The sequence below is a fragment of the Dicentrarchus labrax genome, unplaced genomic scaffold, assembly GCF_905237075.1.
Source record: "Dicentrarchus labrax unplaced genomic scaffold, dlabrax2021, whole genome shotgun sequence".
Classification (NCBI taxonomy): Eukaryota; Metazoa; Chordata; class Actinopteri; family Moronidae; genus Dicentrarchus; species Dicentrarchus labrax.
This window is the reverse complement of record NW_026136723.1, coordinates 8,215,100-8,238,057: the sequence shown is the minus strand read 5'-3', so window position 1 is coordinate 8,238,057 and position 22,958 is coordinate 8,215,100. Positions and strand designations below refer to the sequence as shown.

At 39.4% G+C, this 22,958-nt stretch overlaps 1 protein-coding gene across 5 annotated transcripts in view; it reads right to left on the bottom strand.

Annotated features, from left to right (window-relative positions):
- Positions 1 to 22,958, bottom strand: part of col22a1 (collagen, type XXII, alpha 1) — a 57,423-nt gene that overhangs the window by 11,666 nt on the left and 22,799 nt on the right. For 4 of the 5 annotated variants that reach the window (XM_051389447.1, XM_051389446.1, XM_051389448.1 and 1 more), the window contains 37 exons: positions 21,238 to 21,291; positions 21,077 to 21,130; positions 20,515 to 20,550; positions 19,510 to 19,539; positions 19,154 to 19,207; positions 18,935 to 18,988; positions 14,487 to 14,540; positions 13,789 to 13,842; positions 13,624 to 13,677; positions 13,475 to 13,528; positions 12,497 to 12,550; positions 12,324 to 12,368; positions 12,162 to 12,224; positions 10,674 to 10,727; positions 10,417 to 10,458; positions 10,278 to 10,310; positions 10,021 to 10,074; positions 9,321 to 9,374; positions 9,180 to 9,233; positions 9,042 to 9,095; positions 8,854 to 8,907; positions 8,373 to 8,477; positions 7,269 to 7,313; positions 6,617 to 6,694; positions 6,488 to 6,523; positions 6,350 to 6,403; positions 6,159 to 6,203; positions 4,534 to 4,569; positions 4,319 to 4,432; positions 3,967 to 4,020; positions 3,635 to 3,688; positions 3,444 to 3,497; positions 3,237 to 3,290; positions 3,003 to 3,056; positions 2,819 to 2,872; positions 2,634 to 2,687; positions 2,499 to 2,543 (listed from right to left, as the gene is read on the bottom strand). In XM_051389447.1, the coding sequence (XP_051245407.1) occupies positions 2,499 to 2,543; positions 2,634 to 2,687; positions 2,819 to 2,872; positions 3,003 to 3,056; positions 3,237 to 3,290; positions 3,444 to 3,497; positions 3,635 to 3,688; positions 3,967 to 4,020; positions 4,319 to 4,432; positions 4,534 to 4,569; positions 6,159 to 6,203; positions 6,350 to 6,403; positions 6,488 to 6,523; positions 6,617 to 6,694; positions 7,269 to 7,313; positions 8,373 to 8,477; positions 8,854 to 8,907; positions 9,042 to 9,095; positions 9,180 to 9,233; positions 9,321 to 9,374; positions 10,021 to 10,074; positions 10,278 to 10,310; positions 10,417 to 10,458; positions 10,674 to 10,727; positions 12,162 to 12,224; positions 12,324 to 12,368; positions 12,497 to 12,550; positions 13,475 to 13,528; positions 13,624 to 13,677; positions 13,789 to 13,842; positions 14,487 to 14,540; positions 18,935 to 18,988; positions 19,154 to 19,207; positions 19,510 to 19,539; positions 20,515 to 20,550; positions 21,077 to 21,130; positions 21,238 to 21,291 (1,995 nt within the window). The remainder of the gene's footprint in view (positions 1 to 2,498; positions 2,544 to 2,633; positions 2,688 to 2,818; positions 2,873 to 3,002; positions 3,057 to 3,236; positions 3,291 to 3,443; positions 3,498 to 3,634; positions 3,689 to 3,966; positions 4,021 to 4,318; positions 4,433 to 4,533; positions 4,570 to 6,158; positions 6,204 to 6,349; positions 6,404 to 6,487; positions 6,524 to 6,616; positions 6,695 to 7,268; positions 7,314 to 8,372; positions 8,478 to 8,853; positions 8,908 to 9,041; positions 9,096 to 9,179; positions 9,234 to 9,320; positions 9,375 to 10,020; positions 10,075 to 10,277; positions 10,311 to 10,416; positions 10,459 to 10,673; positions 10,728 to 12,161; positions 12,225 to 12,323; positions 12,369 to 12,496; positions 12,551 to 13,474; positions 13,529 to 13,623; positions 13,678 to 13,788; positions 13,843 to 14,486; positions 14,541 to 18,934; positions 18,989 to 19,153; positions 19,208 to 19,509; positions 19,540 to 20,514; positions 20,551 to 21,076; positions 21,131 to 21,237; positions 21,292 to 22,958) is intronic. The other variant, XM_051389450.1, reaches the window with a different exon arrangement.

The following is a 22,958-nucleotide window of genomic DNA, read 5'->3' as shown; positions in this document are numbered from 1 at the left end:
AAAAGACTCCAGCAAAAGTAGACGTAGTGATTCGCCTTCGTTCCTCATGTAAAAGTGAAAAAGTATAAAAAGTAAAAACTACTCTCTTGGTTTCTCTGAAGAGTGTTTCTACCGACTGCTTCTTTGCAAAGCTTACTGAACCTTCAAGTAGGGTCGAGTCCTCCTGTTTCGTCTTGTTACATTCATACATTTTTCATGCGTGATATGCATCGGTCTTGATGTTGGGAAGGAGTGCAATAAAGCAAAAAAATAAAATAAATTGATAATTCCCTTCATGCATTAAAACTAAAGAGCCTGTTTTGAAAATGAAAGGAGTAGAAAGTACAGATATCCGTGTAAAAGCCAAGGGGGTAAAAATAAAAAAAATAGACCTACTCGAGTACAGTGCAGATATCTGAAAAAAACTACTTAAGTACAGCAGAGAAGTACTCTGTTACTTCCAACCCCTGTTTATAATAGAACCAATCGATCCTGTCTCTATTTTATAGCTAAGTTAAGGGATATGAAACTGAATAATGTGATGTACTGTAGGTTTTCTGGCAAAAATCTGGTTTGTTTGAGACAAATCCTAAATATTTCAGTTCTACACATATTGGCTAAAAAGTCCTGTTAATGTTTTTAACATAGCCTACTTATTATCGGTTTGTACTGTTTCAACCATGTTAGTCGATGGGGAAACTTTATTAGACAGCAGCAAAATTAGCATTTAGCAAGCCTTGGTAAACTAGGAAATTGATTTTATACTAATAGCTTTGAAAAAAAATAATGCAGGCTATTAGCAACATAGCATGGAGCCCTAAAACTGGCAATGAAAAATAAATAAATACATATTTTAATTGTAGTATTCCAGCAACTAAGAAAATGCTATGGAGGCAGGAGTATTGTGTTTTTACAAGTGGCTAATTTGTGTTAGCAAACAAATTTTTTTGGCATTAGCTTGCGGGCTAAAATGTTTTAGCTGCTGTTAAAAGAACTTGCTCGGTGAGTTTAGCTTACGTTTTCGTGTAAGCTAGCCTCAAAGTCTTCTACGTTCCCGGACATACATAAACATACCCATCTCATTATCATATAAGCATTTCAAATAATAATAATTCTTTTTTAAGCCCAAATGTAATCATCTCACTAAGTTTACTATGTGTTTAGTTGTGTTTCTGCCTCATCTGGTAACCTTTTACTGCCCTTTGTGGCCCTTTTGGCCCTCCATAATATATTGCTGTACTGCCCACAGAGGAGATGAGAGTGGACTTGAGCTCCACAGAGTTAATTATAAGGATCTATATGAAACTTCTAGATTATGCTGAGACACTGTGCTAAATCTGTACTTCTTATTGTGCGCAGCAACTTTGAATTTCTAGAATAATAATGAATATAATTTCTGTATGACTGATAATTTAGTGACCGTAATTATAAGCAGTGGAGCGTATTTCTCAGAGTGTCTATGGAAACACTTCTTCTAATAAGTTGTCTGCCGTCGGTGTGGCAGCGCGGGCTGCGGGGCTGCGGGGCTGAGGGCCTGCCTGCCTCGCTGTGGCTCAGTCAGAGCTGTCTGTAATGAGCCATGCTATTGGTCAGGGCGCTGTGGCAGAAACCTTTCCTGCGGGTGTGTGCTGCTGTGTGAGAGACAAAGCAGCAGGTGCAGTGATTCTCTCGGAGAAGGTGTGTGTAAAAAAGTGCCAGACATATCTTGACATCGCAGTGCGGCATGCCAAGAACTATGACTGTGTACTATTCCCTGAACTCCTGCAGTGAATAGTATCGGTTATGGCTTTTGAGCAGAGGAAGGTGTCTCTTTAAATGTATTAATATAATGTCAACTGGGATGATTCCAATTGTGTGGTCAATTATTTGATGACATTTATATGTTATGTCAGATTTTCATAGAGGACACATCAGTCTTGTAGAGACACTAATGCTAACTTAGATAGCAGTTCCAGCATGCAGCGCCCCTGTCAGTTAAACTGCACATCTCATGAAAACACAGTAAAAACACTGTAACCTGACATACAGAAAACTGCATCGGGGTGGATTTTCTGCTTTCCTCCACATTGTCAGACCCAGATTGTTCACATTTTTAAGGTCTGAACTGTTTCAATTGAATTTTTTTATTCATGGCACAACAGAAATCGGTGAATGTATTTGCAATTGCATGCACTATGTGGTATTCATTTACTTTGATTAAGTAAAGAAAGAAATTTCAAGCCTTAAAATTGTAAGTTAAATATTGTTTTGAGTCCAACACCACATGGAAAAAAGAAACTAGTACAATTTTACATATTAGGCTATTATGTCCCCTTCTCTCCCAATTTTTTATTGTAGCAATACGTTCCCAATTTACCAGACAGACAAGGCTCCCTACAGATGTGGAAGCACATCAGGCAGGAAATGGTGCTAAAGAATATCTAACAGCATTGTTTGTGTTCCAGAAAAACACCAATTATGTCTCTTAGATACAAACTGACCTTTTCACTTACACAGAAAACAAAAGGTAGCACACTAACCTTAGGTCCTGGTGGTCCAGGTTCTCCTCTGTGGCCCTTAAAGCCCTGTATAGGAAGAGAAACATCAGTGAATCAGCCACAGCAATTTGCACTGCCAGCTTCCTTTATCAGATATGTTTACTGGTGGTTACTTACTGGGAGTCCCCTGAGCCCAGGGTTTCCTGGTGGTCCAGGTTCACCTTGTTTGCCCTGAAATGAAAACAGATATAGTTACAGCATCTTTGTCTGGCCACATTATGCTATCAGATTTTTCTAAAACCAGACACTGTCTTTATATATTCTTTGGATCACTGACTTAGTAAACATCTCCATCTACTTACAGGCTCTCCTGTTTCACCTGGTCTGCCATCTTTTCCCATTTTTCCAGGCTGACCCTGCAGATCAATGAAACAGATCATTTTGCGTCTACCACTGTAAAGACCTTTAACTGCATTTACAACTCAGAGTGTTTATACCACACTCCATGTGTATTCATGATGCTGTACATCTAATTATTTTTCTTACAATCAAGCCAGGAAGACCCGGTGGTCCCTGGATTCCTTTGAGACCCTCTTTGCCCTAGTGAAAACAAACAAATAAACACAAACAGGTCACCGTCACCAAAGAAAAAGAAATGATTAATGGCTACTATTACCACACAGGCTGGCTGACCTACATGCAGGAGGGAAGAGGTCTGTACAATAATGACACATGGGTAATAAGTTTTCAGAGGGGAAAGTACATGGAGTGCAGCCTGACCTTTTCTCCAAGGGGCCCCGGGGGGCCGATGGGTCCGGGCTGTCCATCGTTACCCTTAAGAGGAAAGAGACAGTGTCAGTGGAGGTCAACAGAAATAGAAAGCCTGACCGTGAGACCAAATCCAATGATCCCTGTTTGCAAAATGCCTAAGCAGTCAGACCATTTCAAGTGCTAAAACGGAGAAAATAAGCCCAAAATGTGACTTACAGGTGTACCCATCAAGCCAGCAGAACCGGGATGGCCAGGGGGTCCTGGGTGACCCTGTTAATACACAATAAAGTGAAATATAATAATGTGATTCGTACCAGACATTATTGTAATGAGTGTTTCTTTAAACACAGAGAGAGGGGAAGCAGCAGACAAGCGCAAGATTCATGAGTCATAATCAACAAATATACCTTGTCTCCTTTTTCTCCAGGGCCACCAGGAGGTCCTCGATCACCTTTAATACCCTGTGGTGAAAAAGAAATGAAATGTCGCCCATGAAGAGGAAAGCGTCTGTCTGAGAAACAATTTGTCAACGGAAAAAAAAAAAACCTCAAAATGTTCAAAATATATCTACAGGGGAGGATGCAGCAATAGCTGTACTGCTTTTGAAATATGACTCAATACCTTTTTTGTTTTTACCTGAACCCTTGTAAGGTCAAAAAAAAAAAAAGGTTGACAAAAGCAATTCATTAGCATTAGGCTATTTGGGAGCCACAAGGGTGCAGTTAGTGTGCAAACTTGCCTTTCCACCGTCAGCTCCAGGAGGCCCTTGAGGTCCGGCTGGTCCCGACGGGCCCTGTAATGACACCAGAAGAGCATCAGTCTCTGTCCCGGCAGTCACCGGGGTCCTAATCGTTCACTGCTGCCCCCAGAGGAGGCCAAGCTAATGATGTGGACAGAGTCCCTCCATCGGTCACACCAACAGTGACAGATGATTTCAAACATGTAGCTAGGACCTCACGCTCACTTAGGGCTAATGCAGCTGAGACACACACTTTATAATGCTCCTTTAAAGATGAGCAGAGTTATCATAATAGTCTTCACATTACACGAGACGTGATATTGATATTTCAATATTAATGACTGTGTCCTACTTGGTAACCATCTTGACCGTCTTTCCCTGGAGATCCCTGGTGTCCTTTGTCCCCTGGGACCCCTGGGAGACCGGGTGCTCCAGGTGGACCTGCAGGGCAGTCTGAGCATACGTCCTAAAATGTGGCAGAGACATGTTTTTGGATAAAGCAATCAGTGTCAGGGTCCACAAACATAAAGTCTTTTCTCATTGAAGAGGGGTGGAAATGCTCCTTACCTTCAGGTTTAGGTCAGAGAGGTCTGCCGCCTTTCCCTGAGAGACAATGAATCAGAGAGTTAATCAAAGAATGTAGGATTAGTGGTCTCTATTAAGTAGGCGACCCAGGGTTCCACTCCAAAAATGTCCTAGTGCATTTAGTACATGCTACATGGCCTAAGGTATGGCCAAAACAACAAAGAATAATATCAACAAAGATCCTCTTAGCTTCCATGTAAGCGAGATGCTGTCAGCTGTTTCAGGTGAAGAAAAACAACCCCATTTTTTCCCACCTTGCTCTCAAACTTGCAGCTAACAGTGCAATACGTAGTTCACCCACATTCTCTAACGCCATGAAACTATACTCCTGTTTTCAGGATAATTAAAATACTAGCTCGAGTTTCAGCTCATAAACTTTGTCTTTACCCTCTGACATTATCTGTCCAATAGACACTGCTTATGTGCAACTCCCAACAGAGATCAAATGGTAGCATGATAGCTCACTCTTTAGCTACTAGAAAAACTAAGGTGTTTCATTCTTTTTTCCCACTTGCCCGATGGGAGTTGCTTGACTGACTAGCCCGAAGTGGTATTTTACTTGCCCCTTGCAAGTGGGCAATCCTTATTGTTAAGCTCTGACTCTGCTGCTGTAAAAGCCTTCTGTTCCTTCCACTCTTTTGGATTTGCTCCCATTCAGCCACAAGAGAATTAATGAGGTCCAACACTGATATTGAGTGATGAGGTCTGGCCCACAGTTAGTGTTCCACTTCATCCCTGAGGTGCTGGACAGGGTTAAGGTCAGATCTCTGTGCAGGCCAGTCAAGCTCTTCAACGACAAACTGGGAAAACCTTTTTCTTTATTGACCATGCTTAAGGTGGTATAGCCCAAATCATGAAAACCAGCACCAGACCAAGAGAGCATGTGTCTGAATACTTTTGACCAAAGAGCACATGTATCATCGATTTAATCTATTTTATCCGACAAGTCAACAAAAGAAGGTCCTTGGATTTAAAGCATGCACTCAATGGCTACATATTGCACTGTGTCACTGGTGTTTCCGTTTAGTTAACTTAAAGTCCCTAAAAAATGGAAGTTTCATTTTGTGTTGATTCTGGCAGCCCATGTGAACAAGAGCGGTACTGTTTCTACCGCCTTGTTTTACTGATCTCAACATTTCTAAAGTTTTCCTGCTGGACACAAGATGTCTCCTACTTCACTGTAAAGTCAATTCTCAGTGGATGTGCACTGGTGGCTTCAAGTTTCTACATCACACTGTACAAGCTGTATACTGGACCAGGACTGACTTCTTTAAAATCTGATTTTCAGTGAGTGCAGAGAAATTTTCCACTTTCAGCAGATGAATGTGAAAACATCCTTCCAAACGTTTTCTAAATGTATTGTTATCAGTTAAAAAACTCTTGTAGTATAACTAGTTTAGAGATAAACCTAAAATATACTGCATCACTTGTGTACATGGAGAAAGTTTATTAGTACATGATCATCCTCTACATATATCTCACTTTATACAGTATTCAGAGGACATATTGAATATAAAGTGAAATAAAGTAGTTAAATTTCTCTATTATCTGTTATTACAACCAGCAGCACAGATAGTTCTGGTTGTTCCCTGCCATTGTGTACTTACAGGCTCTCCTGGAGATCCCTTCTCTCCCGGTCTTCCTGGTAAACCCTGCACGTGGAGCAAAGTCAAAGAATTACATTTTCCAAATAAATCAATATATCAAATAAATAAATAAGGCATTAAGAAACAAATAACCTAAGACATGTGCATCAAATGATTTACTTATTTATTCAGTCATTCGCTTTTAGACTCACATTATGTCCTGCTGGGCCCTGAGGACCGGCGACTCCAGATGGACCCCTCAAGCCCTGGAACCCGGATAAACACATATTAGAGGAGCACATTGTCATAGACATAAACATATTTAATATTAATCTTTAGAAAATATTTACCGCAGGTCCAGGTTCCCCATTATTTCCTGGAGGCCCCTGCAAAATAAAGAAAGATTGCACATTTCAAAATGTGTAAATAAATGTGCCAGAGGACAATAACGTGTCACCAGCTGGTGTCGATGCTCATACCGGTAGTCCCATTTTGCCTTCTCCTGCAGCACCCCTGTCCCCTGGTAACCCTGGTTCTCCTCGTGACCCTGGTTGACCCTGGTAGGGGAAAAAAGAGTTTACTTTACCACCCTGCTCCTCAGATAATGTCAGTTCAGCTGTCATGTTTGGCTAAGGGTCTCGCTTGGCACAAAAACTCAGTCAGCGATGTGTGCTGATCCCAGAAATACCACTCAGTTTTTAATCTGCGATGGAACAAAAATACAATCTGCAGTTGACATTTTGGTACTCAGAAGAGAAAACGTATCACTGATGAGGGTGAGCGATTTGACACCATAAATCCCCCAAATGCTCCGGTCCAGCCGCTCCCACTCTGTGCCCTAGACGTGCAGCGAAGAGACGCTCATAATCAGAGCAATGGTCACACTGCGGTGGACATAGAAATTGCTTTTGCTGCTTTCAACAAAAATGAATTGTTTTTCTTATACGTGGCAGGAAAAAAAAAGAAGTTCACATCAACAAAAAAGCACCTGTGCATGATAAAAAAACCCACCTCAGGAAAACTACAAAGCTTATACACACACACACACACACACACACACACACACACACACACACACACACACACACACACACACACACACTTTCTTGCAAACTTTTTAAATCACATTACCTTTAGCCCTGGGGGTCCTTGAATTCCCTGTGGTCCTGGATCTCCCTGTAATATCACAAAAGACATCAATCAAATTTCTTGCTACTCAAACACTGAAATTAAGCTTCTTTTGAATAAATCATTTAAGCCTTGAAAGTGTGTATGTGTTGCCATTCTTCTTGCACATAACTGTGGCGAGGCCTCAGGGCCGCACCTGGCAGCTGTAAAAACCAGGAGCTGCTGCGAGGCGAATATGTTGTGCTCCTGTGTGTGTTCTTTAACGTGATATGTCTTAACAGTGTTTTTCCTGTTTGTTCCTGCCTCGTCAGCGGGGCGGCCATATGTCTGGGGTGAAAAATGATGAAGAAACATGTTGGGCTGGAGCATGTTGCCTACTCAGCCTTGTTTTCCGCCCATACAGCCAGTCATATTGTGCTGTGGTTCGACATGTATTACAGGCGAGGAGATGTTTACAAGCAGAGCACATGTGGAATGCAAGAGACTGCTCGTTAATGAGGTTTCTATTACTGTTAGGAATAACGGAGAGTGAACTGATGAATATGTATTTCTACCATTAAAAATATAATAATAATAATTTAATATACCTTTACTCTACTTCTTATCTGTTAAACCTCACTAACCAGTCCTTAGAAACTTTGTATTACACAGAACTTTTTTAAAATTCTAGTGGACATTCAAAAGTTTGCAAAGATACTAAATGTATCTGGAAATATGTACAACGTGATGCATTTGATGCAATGTTGCTATAAAATCAGGGAGTTTGAAAGTTTTGCTGAGATCCGACACGATTGGATTCAACACAGTGTGATTCAACGTGGTATGATATGATGCAAAGGAACACGAGGCTATTCAATTCAGTATGTTACAGACAGTTTGATTTTATTTCTTTGGTTCTTCTAAAGCAGCTTCAGAAAGAGTTTAAAGAAAACAAAAATATAATAATTAAATACAAAATTATTGGTCACAAATGATTGTACACATTATTAAAGGCAAAGGGCATCTACTAATAATTAAATAAATTAGATTTTGCTGGTGCAAAGATGTCAAAAACAACACTATATATATATATATATATATTGTGTGACAAAAAAATAAGTGTCTTACACGTTGCCCGTCTTTCCCTTTCCCTGGTGGTCCAGGGGGTCCAATCAAACCGGGCTCTCCAGGTGGGCCTGCGGGACCTTGTTGTCCTGGTTTACCTGGATCACCCTAAAACAAACGTAACAATACAGGAAGAACTTTTTAAAAAAATGTTGTGATCTTCATTGTGATCAGAGGTAACCACACCGTCACACCCTTGGAGAACAGATACTGTGTCACTTGTGGAAAAAGAGAAAATGAAGCAAATGAAAACAAAGAGAGACAGCAGAAAACATTCTGAACCGCTCTTGTAAAGCTGCTGCTGTTGGATTGAAATGAATACAAAGACTTCTCTTCTGAAACAATAACGGAGGACATACAAGGTCACTCTCTCTCTGCTGCACTCTTGTTTTCACTCTGCATTGCCAAAACCATTCTGAACATAGTTTGAATGCTTTCAGAAAAACATCCAACCAAATATAGCTTTTGAAAATGGGTGACTGACCTTGTCTCCTCTCTGTCCAGCTGGACCGGGAGGCCCAATGATCCCTGGTATGCCCTAGAAGAAGACAGACAACTGGTAGTTCGACGCTGAAGTGACCTCTTCATATTTCATATTACACACACATCATTCTTGTACCGTCACAGAAACTGTTTTTTTTTTGTTTGTTTTCTGTTTAGAGAAAAACCTACCACATTCCCCGGTAATCCACGAGAACCTTGAGGACCAGCTAGGCCAGGTGGACCCTGGGAGAAACACATCAGCCATTATAGTTGGTACAGAACAGTGCATCTTGTATTTGGTGTGTTCTAACAAATCAGACAACTTACAGGGTCTCCAACACGCCCCGTCTCTCCTGTAAGTCCCGTGTCACCTTTAGGACCCTGGAATAAGAAGAAAATTAGACATATTCCACTTCACGTCACTCTACAGCACATTGGCTGGGAAGTACAAGCCCGCTAACGTCTTACCGCTGGTCCAGGCGGTCCCTTAAAGCCTTGTTCACCTGGCAACCCTCTTTGACCCTTCAGAGAAGAATTAACACACAAGTTTTAATAGTGTAAGCCTACATGCCGAATATAGGTACGTTTTCACATATTCTTGTCAAAATTATTATGTCATGTTCCTCATAAAACCTCTGTGAGGACTGTTATGATGTTCCAGATGACAAAGATATCAAATTAATGAGGGCTGTGCAATGAAGTTTGCAGATAATAACGACATCCATGCATGAAGAATTACCACAATATTCTGTGACAAAATGAATGACTCATTATTCATCATCTTCATGGGGTGCTTGAGAAAGTCAAAGATAATGGAAATACATTATTGTACATAATGTATTTGAGCTGCTATCAGGGCAACTTCAACCTAAATATACCAATATATTCTGTGTTCTATTCTGGTCCACTGTTTCATATTGTACAGCCATAAAGTGAAAAGGAAAGAGAATCAGGCCGGTGTATTACATTGTCTTACACTTTAATTTACTCAGCCAATTAAATAAAGTCCCCTGAGCTCCCTTTTTGTAGCAGGGCTGCTTCACTGTTGCCACACCGAATCTCTACTGACATCTAGTGGACTCCTCTGCACATTGCCTGATGTGATGTGGTTACATTAAAGGGAAGAAGACAAGACAACAAGAAAATAAATAAATAATAAAAAACTCACAATCTCTCCTGGTTTCCCTTGATCCCCCTTCTCTCCCTTCTCTCCAGGTTTCCCCCTAGAGGCAAGAACAAACAATGCAATTAGAAGTTTCAGTGGAAAAGAATAAGTAGGTGAAGAGAAGAGGAAGAACTGAAGAAGATTAAAGGATCATATTAAAAGCCAAACCTTTGAAGTATCAGCTAAAAACAAAAAATAGCTCTAAAATCCCATTAATTTCCAACAGAGTTTGGTCTGTGTAATAAAAGAAGTCTACTCACAGGTTCACCAGGCTCAGGGATGACATTTGCCACCTGGGAAGAAACAACAGACAGCATCACTGACTGCATTCCCTCCGTCATGGTTATGTCTTACATTGCCTGACTGTTAACATGCAGAAACAGCAGAAATTGTCCTTACATTTCCTGGAGTGCCAGGCAGTCCCCTAGCTCCCACTTCACCCTGAGACAAGAGACAATATGTTCACATTGGCTGTAGACTAATGACCTTATTACAGCTAATACTGAAAGGCCATTACAGAGACAGAAGAGGACAACTCTGTAGCTACTGTAACACGGTAGGCACAGCAAGAATTCAGCATTTGTTTTTGCTCGACATTTAATTTTACCTTGTATGGTTGTACAGCATATGAAGCAGGTTCCTTATTTCTTATTTACCTTGTCACCCTTATCACCTTTTGGCCCAAATGGTCCGTCCTGTCCTCGTTCTCCCTATGGAAGAAGAAGCCAAAATTGTAAACATTGCTACAGACCATATATAAGCCCTTCAATACAGGCAAATAAGGAAAGTTTTTAATTGGAAGTAGGAAGTCAAGAGCAGTGCGTCTCATAGTGGCATTTGGGGATAGCTCGAGGGCTGCTGGGTGTCCCAGGAGGTTACCCAGCCAAAATTAGGAGCAGTTCATTTCACTATATTATTATGCAACAGAAATTATTTCTGTTGCATAATAATATAAGAGTGGCCTGAGGAGGATGTCTCCCCAAGTTGTAGATACTAACCGATTAATATCCACAGTGGAACTTTATAATTTCCTTTACAGCACTTAAAGTAAACTCTGAGCTAAGCACAAATCTACTGACATCTTTCAAATAGGATAAAGTATGAGGCTACAGCACAAGTTCAACATAATCTCATAATCATTTTTGACACACATATTCTGGAGTCAACATGGATTCAAAAAGTAAAATAATAACCTGTTGCTTTTTCTTGGTCCAGTATTGTCATTGTGCAGACCTAAGAGACATTTTGGCTACGTACACACTGCAGGCACAAGTTGCCCAAATCTGACTTCTTTTTTTTTTTTTTTTGCTCAAATGTGACGCATTCAATTCTTCACTTCAACTTTCACATGTGGTCCAAATCAGATACAGCTCAGATTTTTTTGCAATGTGACCTCAGTGTGAACAGTAATATCAGAATTCACATAACTTTTATTTTATTCTAGATAGACAATCGTAATGGGCGTCAATTCAGTACTGTGACTGGGCGTCACAGATCGATATAAATGACCCAAACAAAAATTACAATAAATCTGTGACTTGTATTCCTATAAATGAGTCACTCTATGGAATAAAATAACTGGATATATAAAATGGCTGAACAGCCAAACAAAAAATTAGGTTAGCAATAAACTCATTTGTGTGACTTTATGGGACACTTAAATTGTAATAGGCATCTGGTTATATAATGCCTATGGGACTAAAATGAGAACATTTTTATTCATGAAAAATGGAGTTCAACAGGCAGTAGGCGACCACGTCTATTAAAAAAACAGCTCATTTCAGGAAAAAAAAGATCTTATTCTCAGGCGATTATACAGTAATGAAAACACAACTATGAAAAGGTTACACACTGGACCTTTAATGGAACAGAGCTGCATTACTGTTATTAAGTCTGTCTGTGTTTGACCTGCTGTGAAAAAAGCCTGCTGTGCAAACAGTCCATTAAGACATACTAAATACGTGAAATCAAAAATATGTGGGGCTTTTCCTTAACATACTACAAATAATCATAGTTAGTCATTAATGGCTAAACAGCTCAAAACTAAACAACATGCAACAACTGTAAAATGGGATTCAACCAATGAACATATCCTGGTGATGCTTGATAATAAGCTTGTAGTAAAAAGGTGTAGGCACACTTACCGGAACACCCCTATCCCCTCTTGTTCCATCAGCACCTGGTTGTCCAGGGGAACCAGGTTCTCCCTGTGGGAAAAAAAGACAAACATGTGAGTCATGATAAAATACTGTATGTTTCATTATACTACAAAATATTCCACACTGAAAAAGTCAGTGTGAACTCACTCTCTCCCCTGGGGGTCCTCTTGGTCCGGGAGGCCCGTCGTCACCCTGGGGAGAAGACACAAGGCCATTAGAATGTCAAATTTGCATATGGAAAGTACACACACTATCTCATAAGCTGCATATGTCTCCAGTCATCGCCCAGTGTGTTCCTGGGTATGATTAAGTCACAGTACCTTAGGTCCAGACTTGCCAGGAAAACCATCTGCTCCGCGCTCTCCCCTGGGCCCCTTCAGAGACACAAGATTTCGATTTAGATGTCATACTTTCAAAAACCAGTGTTTGCCAGAAACATCTGCAGATACTGAACGTTGTAAAGGTAAACCCACCACAACTCAGAAATCCATAAATTAAATGTTTGTTGCTTATTTTTTATTGCTTACTGCTAGTTACTGAATTTGCTCTTTTGTCTTCCTTTAAAACAGAGATGTAGGCAGTGACTCAGAGGTCTGGAACCAGGCTAGTAGTTGCTAATTGCTTCATATTGGGTTTCTTGTCGAAGTTTACACGTTTGGTTTCTTTAGCCTTCTCCACTCTATATCTAAAATATACGTGCTTCTCAAAAAAGCAATATGGAGCACATGACAGCACCTATGACTTGCAGCTTAGAAGAAGCTTATTAGAAGCCTTAGTCAATAATATTGCAACGGTTACAGTGACAAAACAATATTTATTTTTACGTCCACTTGGGGACAGAACTCCACAACAAGCTGGAAAAAAACACATTTGACATATTCTGGCGTTTGACATGGCTAATGTGTTAGCAAACAGTGTCCTATTTCCACATCTAGCAAGCAACTAAACCAGGTCTTAAGCTTAAGATGCTAAACTTTGTTCACCAGTTAGTTGCTAACTTTGACTGCTGTGTGGTGTGGTGACTGAGAGTGAACAGTATACATGCAGGCTGTGAAACCAAAACAACGAGCTAAAAGATGCTAAAAAAGCTCCATAGAGCTGAGCAGAACTTCCGATCTGAGGGATGACTCTCTGTTGTTTTCATCACTATATCACTATATACTTTCACCTTACAAATAGTTATTTGAGCCATTGTTTTTAAATTTTGAACTGGTCCAGCTTTAAAGTAACCAGAAGTTTGTTCACTGTGAACATGAAAGGCAAAAGAAAAAGAAAGTTATTCTAAAGGTCATACTGACCATGGCACCGTCATTTCCAGGAAGACCATCCAGACCATCTTTACCAGGAAGACCCTGTGAAGATCAGTGAAAAAAGGTTGACATTCAGTGACATAAACAGGGAAACAAGAACAGAGATTTTTTTAATTGAGAGTAAAAGGCCAGCTCACAGGCTTTCCAGGCTCTCCAGGTTTGCCTGAAAATCCAAGTTCACCAGGTAGACCCTTCATAAAGAAAGAACAGTTATGTGAATATGTTCTGTGTCATTTTGCTTCCAAAAGAATGATCATATTTAAGAATTATTGTGGCTCGAGTGTGTGTGTCTGGTCACGTACAGGAGGTCCAGTGTGTCCTTGGTTTCCTGGTGGCCCAGCTGGACCCTGAGGACCCTGCAAAATCAAAAAATATCATCAATGAAAAATGTCACTTGATCATCATCTCATAAATACACTAACATAATGTAGGTTTTAAAAGTATTTATATGTTTTGGAGAGAAATAATATAAACAAATACGCAATACATTTGGAATATTTTCTGGCCATATATGTTAAAAACAAATACTCAGATTTTCCCCAAAGCTTTTATTCATACAGTATGGACCGCTAACAGACACATTAGTACCAGTGAGCAGCCACTAGAGGGGGGCATTATAGCACTGTTTACAGCTCATTCAACCTTGGATACCGCTTGAAGACAGGTGTATTTCTATGTTGCTCCAGGGAGTCATTTGGAAAATTAATAGACGTAACCTGTTGGTTTTAATCTAGCCTGTTTATTTTCCCTCTATTAAAACACACAATGAAGACACCTTGGAGAGAGCAGTAATTTTGTGCTTTGTGGGTCACATCAAATGTTGCGCAACCCACACAATTAAAATACCAAATGAATTCTCCTCAGTTCTCCTTGAGAGGTCATTGAGGTGCAAGAACGAGCACTGACAGGAGCTGTACATAAACAACAGTGTCATTTTAAACAAGTGTATTACCAATATGTGTGTACATTTTGCTTGCTAGGAAACTGAAATTGTTCTTACAGGCGGTCCAGGAAGGCCATCCACTCCAGGAAGTCCACTCTCACCCTTCTTTCCCTGAAAGACAACAGTTAAATGAAATCACTACATTAAAAAACATTCAGTACATAAAGGTGAGCTGTTTTCAGGCTGTAGCTACTACTGAGGAGGCTGAGGTCATGTCTTCTCTATTATTTCTTTCATATTGAGGTTGCTTAACCCATTCTTCGGCCCATTCCAGTATTTTTAAAGCAAGCATTATTCTATGCTGTTCTGGCAGGGTAGAGCTTCGACCTCAAAGCTGGAAAATAAGTTAAATAAATTAAGAAATAAAACCGTAATTTCAGCAATTAAAGCCGAAACACATTACCTACATCAAAACTGAGTTAATGCTAATGTCTTTAACACCTGTTGTAACATGGAAAACATTATTATGCCACAAAAATGTTCAATGTCTGTATAAATGTATAGCTCTAGAAAATGCTGTCACAAGAAATAGACAACTATAGTTACATTATATTAAATGAAGGCTGGCTGGTCAGTTAGCCACGGCTAGCCTTAGCTAAAGCTAAAATGTACTTACAGATTTTTTTCCCTTAGTGCTGTCTGTCATTGGGAAATATTGATTTTCCAAATAAAAATGGACGGACATACGGTGGCCCTGAAAGCTCAATGCACAGAAGAAAACATACAGATAGGTAAAACTAAAATCAAACAATTTAAGAAAACATCTTCATCTTCATACATACATACATTTAAAGCCACAGTTTCCGTTGCCGTCTGCGCTACCTGCAGCATTTCTGTATTTGTTTGTGTTTTGTCACATTTTTTTCTAAAAATAATGGACATGTGTTGAAGTTGGTGATGTTTCCTTAATTTGCTTATGTTTTCTCTGTTTGCATGTGTTTTCTTAAGTTGCCTTGAGTTCTCAGAGTCAGACAGACACAGCAACACAGACATTTAATCCATTGAATCCCTATGAACTTTAACTAAATAGTCGAAATTAAAGAAAGCTAAAAGAATACATTTTCTGTGGATACTGTTTTTTCACTTGCACTCCCAGAATGTCTCCTTCTGCATTATCTGCATATTATTACCACTGACTCTTTATTTTATTTTCTTACTTATTTTCTGCTTTATTTTCCTTTCCCCCCTTTGCTTTTTCCCCCATGTCTTTTCTTGATGTAATGTTTTATATAATTATTATTATCATAATATTACTGGTAGTACTGTTAATTTATTTTACATTCTCATTATTCAGTTTTTTTGTTCTTTGGTTCATCTTTTTGCTGTTAATATTCTGTGTAAAACAGAACAAATAAACATGGAGGGAAAAAAACTACATTTCCATAAGAAACACAAGAAAATTCTGGCACATTTGCTTTTTAATCTATTTGTTGTCTTATTTTTCTTCATATGTTTGTTGATGCTGTCCTCTGCAGCCCTTTAAGACTCTTCACATTCCAGCCCAGCTGCCCTCAGCTGTCATAGCAGGATAGAGGTGAATAGACAGGCGTCAGCAGCCGCGACACACACAGCTGATGAGAGCTTTGCTGCAGTGGAGGTGAGAGTGCCTCAATCTATACCAACTCAACCATACAGCCCACTCTATCAGCACTGGCAGCAGTGGAGACCACCCTATTATCACAGCTCTCAGCTCTCAACCTTCACAACCCCCCCCCACACACACACTCTCCCTGTGCATCTTCAACTGAGGTATAACAACCCTAAAGCTGGGGAAAATAGGTCAAGCTCCTCACCATCTGTCTGTTTTTTAGGATTTAAGCATCCTATTGGGCTGTGAAATGCTTCAGCGGGACCTCCAATGATATTAAAAAATAAAAGCAAGGCAGAGGCAGATTTTCTAGATATTGTGGTATCTGAACCCAGTGTGATCGCTTTATTCATGTTAATAAACTATAAATCCCTCGATCTCAGAGAAGCTTGTTTGGCTGAGGACAAAGTGCATTCTGCTGGAAGAGAAGTCTTTCATTCGTGGCCAGAGGAGGTTTGCCTTGCCTCTGCTGCCCAACTGAGCAGCTGCAAATGTTGATTCCAACATATTGCTGATGAGAAGTTAATTGCTCCCAGTAGAGAAAGGGGATGGAGGTCACTATCTTTGTTAATGTTTTGGAAGAACAAATTATGTAGAACCACTGTGTCTATGTTAATTACACACTGCTGTGTGATGGGGCCAGTGTGAGACAGAGGGAAGAACAATATGAGAATAATTCTACAACACTGATAACAGCTACAGTATAAACCCTCATTAGCATGAGGAATAAATATCAGTTTTCTTAATTCAAGATAATCCCAGTAGAATATGATACATATGCTTATGAGTCTACAATATAAACTTCCAATTACTGCATATTAGAATTCTGTTCTACAAGAGCTTCTCTGTGGACATAATAATCTCATTTTAGTCAAAACTCAATGGATTGTATCCAGGTGTCAAAATATTTCCTATGTATTTTTGTTTCAATATCACAAAATTATTGTTTTGTGATTTAAGCATTACAAGGTTTGATTTCTTGTAATCTCAAAAAGAGTCTGTTATTTGTGGTTACAAGTAACCGGTGTCAATTTTCTTGTGAATAAAAAGACGTTTGTGATGCAAACCTGTTTGAAAAGCATAATTGCTCCCAGGGATAAGACAGGACAACGCGTTCTCATTCCCAATGCGACAAATACTGCCGTTACAGCCCTCTGCTTCAAAATATGATGCTGTAGGTGCCCCTCAGGATCATTTCTGGACACACAGGATGGAGGAAAGTCCTGTGTTTGTTTGACCCATCCAACCACCCCACCTCCTCCATGTGCGGACTTCCTGGCTCTTTGTAATATGTGTACCGGGAGCATCCATAAATAATGCTGAAAGATGGAGCCCCCCCTGTCATATTTTGATGCGGAGGGCCACTGACCAAGCAGCAGTATTTGTCGAGTTGGGACTGCGACTGGGCCAGACAGGAGTTTGAATTTTCCTGCAAAAACACTTTAAGCTAAAACTAAAAAAACGTTTTGTTTTCACTATATCCTGACAGTAGCACATGAGACAGATAATCTGTAAAAAATAAAAATTAGGTTCCTCTGGCTCCTCCTAGTGCTTCTAATGTCATTTGTAAGAATCTACTAGGTCTGAACGAAAATAAGCAATCAGAGCTGAGAAAGGTAGGAAGAGGCTTTAGGTTGGTGGCTTGAAGATGGTTGATTATTGAGTTTCATTCCCAATATCGATATTCGACAACCTAGGAATGAGACTCAACAATCAACTATCTTTCTCTGCTCTGATTGGTTGTTTTCATTCAGATATGGTGGATTCTTGTAAATACCATTAGGAGCACTAGGACGAACCAGAGAAACCTGATTTTTTCACTGATTATCTGTCTTATGTACTATTTTCAGGATATAGTGAAATTTACAGCAAATATGACATAAAGTTATTTTTATAAAAGTTACCTACTGCAGCTTTAAGATTCAAGATTCAAGGAGCTTTATTAATCCCGAGGGAAATTGCTGTGCAACAATTGCGATACAAAAGTGGAGAAGTAATACAAGAGTAAGAATCAAGCTAGCATAAAAAATAAAACAAGTAACTAAATGCAACAAAGTGCAAAGCACAATAGGATAAAGCTAACATAAAATAAAGCACAACAGTAACTAAATGCAAGTAAAAGATAGGGTTAAGGAAAGATCATGGATTCCATTACTTTTAAATAAAATAAACTTGCTGCAGCTCATGCTTTAAGTAACTGTTGACTTTTTACCTTAACTAAGTGTGGGCATTACGGACATTCATTAACAATGTTTCCTTATTATGTTAGTAAAAATGTAATCCACACACATTACGTTTCTCTCAAAATGTGTTTGTTCTTGCAATTTAGTCGTATACACATGTAATTACTAGGAGACAAGGTTAAAATGAGCCTTTCATGTTGTGATTATGAAATAAAGAAACACACAACCTACAACTTGTCACTTTACATAAATACATGATTATGTCCTCCTCTGGCTTCATTAGAGGTAAGAGAGGATGAAGCTGATACAAACCCTATGATCTAGTCAGGTGTTCTACCAAATCCTAACACTAACCTAACTATCATAGCTCAATACATGAGATTGTCCATGAGACATGAGTGTAAAGGTCTGCCATCTGAGATGGTGTGACTATGCAATCCCATATAAAGTTAGAAATTAATAGTTATGATATAATAATAATAAATTCAGATTATTAGATTTAATTATGCATACATAAAAAGAGATAATGGTGGATTGGCACTTAAGATTCCCTTTGCAATTCAAATGATATTAATACAGCTGAAGCCAAACACAACAGAAAAGGTACATGCAGGTATTAAACAACTATGTATGTTATTGAGCATCTCCTTTGTAGTATAGGCTATCAGTACTTAAGTGATGAAGTACTGTGGAGAAGAAATGTTCAGATGGTTCCATCAAAATGAGCTTCTTACCCTCAGGCCGAACTCTCCAGGTTCCCCAGGTAGACCCTGTAGACCCGGAGGACCCTGAGGAATCAAATGTTCAGCTACAGTTCAAAGGGCACAACTGCTGTTTTCATGAACTGCTCAGCACTGAATCTGAACAGGTGTTTCTTTCACAACAACAAAATATCCAAAGCTTAACAGCGACACAGAGGACACATGAAGGAAGTAATAAATCAGGATTCTTACAGGAGGCCCTGGATGGCCCTGGGCCCCAGGAGGCCCAGCAGGTCCAGGTTCTCCCTAAAACAGGTCAAACACATGAGTAAGCTATAATACTGGAATAAGAGTTACAGTTTAAACCGTCCTGTTGAAATGATTTGGATAGGAAACCATTTAAAACATACAGTATGTGCATTGAAAGTTCATGTTTTTGTGTTCATGTTGATGACTGCATTGGAATGACTGGATTTACTCTGCATTAATAATATGCTACCCAATATGCTTTTCCTAATATACAGTAGTTAGGAAACTTTATCATAACTAATACTATGAGGTAGTCTTTGATCTTTACTACATGATTTAATTATTGAACAGTTACTCACCTTTTCACCTCGTAAACCTTCTTTTTGAAACTGAAATAAGAAAAGATGGACAGCTATGTTATTTTCAAATGAGTATCTCATTGTGTTACCTTGGTCTAATTAGATAAGGCCATGGACAATACAACTGGTTACCCTTCGCTAGTCACATAGCACATCTAGAAAAATATAATGTTGCTTCAGAAACAAAATAGACTGGAAGAATGTGTTCTCCTGTCTGCCATAGGGGTGGGAATTATTTTCATTATATTCAAATTGCTCATTATGTTTTGATTAATAATTTATTTATAAAATGTCAGAAAATAGTCAAAAGGCTCGCTACATTTCCAGTACGAGAAGCATTAAAATTGTTTGTTCAAAACCCCCCACTATTATGTTCCTCCTTGACATGTAGCTAAACCGACACTGTTCCAATTGTTTAAAATGACTAACCTCAACCATGTTGTCATATCAACATTATTATCTGTGTATGTGTGTGTACGTTTACGTGTAATAGGATGTGTTGTCTTTTCTGTTATTGTTTTTTGCTGACATAAAGTGTACAGAGACTCTCCAGGTGATGTGCACAAACTGAAGTCAGTGATCAAACTGAAGTATATGGCCAAGAAAAGCATCAGCATCTTCATATTTTAGAAGCTGGGACTGGCAAATTTTTCACAATTACTGAAATGATTAATCAACTATCAAAATGGCTGCTGATTTATTTCTGTCTAATCAGTTAATTAACTAATCATTTTGCTTCTGTCTGGGGAACAGCACCCTCTCTAGAGAATGTACTTTCAGCTAAAGAACAAGGTCAGTAGATCAGTCTTGTGCATGATTATCTGGTTTGTTTGAAGTAATAATAATACAAATGCACAACTGAAGATGTACAATACATTTTTGTGTTTGTTTTTTCAAAATGCTGTTCTGGCTCCATCACTCCATTATGTTCTTCATTGCTAAAGAAGCCAGAATGATAAGAACATAATTCTTCTTATATCCTTTTGGTCTATTTTTGGTACTTACCACATCTCCAGGTAATCCGGGAAGGCCTCTCTCCCCCTGTGACATAGTGCACACAACAAGGATGATACCCCCGTCATTAGAATCAAGAGACTTTCAGAATGAAGCACCTCAGGCAATATGGTAATGATACAGTAACGACCATAATTTATGAGATGACGCGTGTGTACTTAAGGCCTAAAGGAAAGTGAAACTTGTGGCTAAAGTACCATGGCAATTCTTTGTGCATGTGTGTATGTGTGCACCCTTGTGCATGCATATGGGTGTGGTACAAGTATGTGTGCACCACTGGAAGAATCCTCAAAGTCAGTAATTACAGACAGACAAATGAACTCTGCATTTTATTTTCTCAGACAAATGAGTGGGCTGACTTTGATGGTACACAGAGGAGACTGGGGAATGTCTGAGAGTGCAGACAGTAGCATGGAAAAATGATTATACCTCTTTGAAATGATTTATCAGTGCAGCTTAATAACATTATGCTTACAGCATTATCCTCTTTGAATTGTTTTTAATCAAGTGAGCAGAGTGTTTTGTATACAGCACGGGAGCGAGAGCAGCATACCTTGGTGCCTTTAACTCCACTGGGTCCGGGTGTGCCAGCCAGTCCTCTCAAACCCTAATCAATTTTAGACAAAAGCTTCATTAATACAAAGGTGACTCACACAATCCGTCACAGATGAATATCTGGGGTTTGTTTATCTTAGGCAGAGGATCACAACTTACATCTTTCCCAGAAACACCAGATTTGCCAGGTAATCCATCCAAACCTGCCTCGCCCTGAAATGGAAACAAGTGTACAAGAAAACATGTATAAAGTATTGCTAACTGTGGAAGACAATGTAAGGTTCAATAAGGCCTAATTCCGTCTATGTTAATAAATAATTAATAAATATCTGTTGTACTGTACTGCGTGTGCAGCTACCATGGCAAGAAATTCAAATGTTGGTACTGTTGGGTCTCTGTAATTAATGTTAAAGAGTTCGGTCTAGACCTGCTCTATTTGAAAAGTGTCCTGAGATAACTTCTGTTATGATTTGGCGCTATACAAATAAAATTGAATTGAATTGAATTGAAATGTCATCAACAGAAAATCCAAGTAAAAAGATCTGTCAGTAACAAAATGGAAAAATCAAGCACTATCAAAAAAACAAAACTTAAGGGTTTACAGCCAAGCGGCTCGCTCTGTGAGGGTGTACTGTGGTACAGCGCTCTCTAGATACATCCATAACAGCGCTGCATTGAGCTAAATGCTAATGTTAGCATGCTAAGACGCTCACAATGACAATATTAGCATGTTAAAGGTATATTTTTACGATTAGTAATAGTATCTTAGTTTAGCATGCTAAGATTTACAAATTAGCACTAAACACAAACTGCAGCTGAGGCTGATGGGAACGTCATTCGTCATTCAGTCACATAGTAAACCAGTAGGTATTGAACAAGGTGCTATTTTGACCTGATGGTGGCACCAGATGAAAAGTCAGGGAACACTTAGTTCATCCAGTGGTGAACATGAATGTCTGTACCAAACTGTATGGCAATGCTTAAAACAATTGTTGAGATATTTCCCTCAAGTGAGTGAGTTCATAAATGGTGACGCTAGAGGAGAAGTCCTGGGATCACCAAGTCATTGTGACTCATTATTTGGGAACCATGAATGTCTGTACCAAATTGTTTGCGAGTCCATCCAGTACATGTCCAGTTTTCCCAACAGATATGTGAAAACGTTGACCTTCTGGTGGTGCTAGATTATAAAGTCAGCAGATCATTAGGATTCATCCTCTGGGCACCATTTATATCTGCACCAAATTTCACGGCAGTCCATCCAGTTGAGATATTTCTGTCTGGATCAAAGTGGTGGACTGACTAGCACGCATTACAGTACCATCCCCAGAGCCACGCCACTAGCATGGCTAACAGAGAGCAGATTTTTAAGCAGTGGACAGTGCTGTGTAACCCAAAACACACATCTTACTTTTCAGTCAGCAAACCTGACTTCAACCCCAGATGCCTCCTCTAAACCACCTATTCCCTTTATCACTTCACTGAGGCAAGTACTTTTCCAGTTTTCGCCTACAGGAAATTGCCTACTGACTGTCTGACTGACCGGCTGACAGACAGCTCCAAACTCGGCATCCGCATGTTTGAATGGAGCTTCAGTATACCTCGAACCTGCAACACATCCTCATGCCATATGGCAAAGTAATCAGTGTACTGACTCCGTGTTTACTGCTATATACAGACCCCTAAAAGTCGTTTAAAGTTAAATTCAAGTTGACATCTCAGCATGATACAAAAGTAATTGCTACAACTCTTTCTCATATCATCCTGCTGCGGTTCCTCAATTTGTTACTTGTCGTATCACTGAAATCCTAAAAACATCTTGACAACTTGACTTCAGCTGGAAACCACTGTGATGCTGCCAGGAGATAACCTTTCACTGA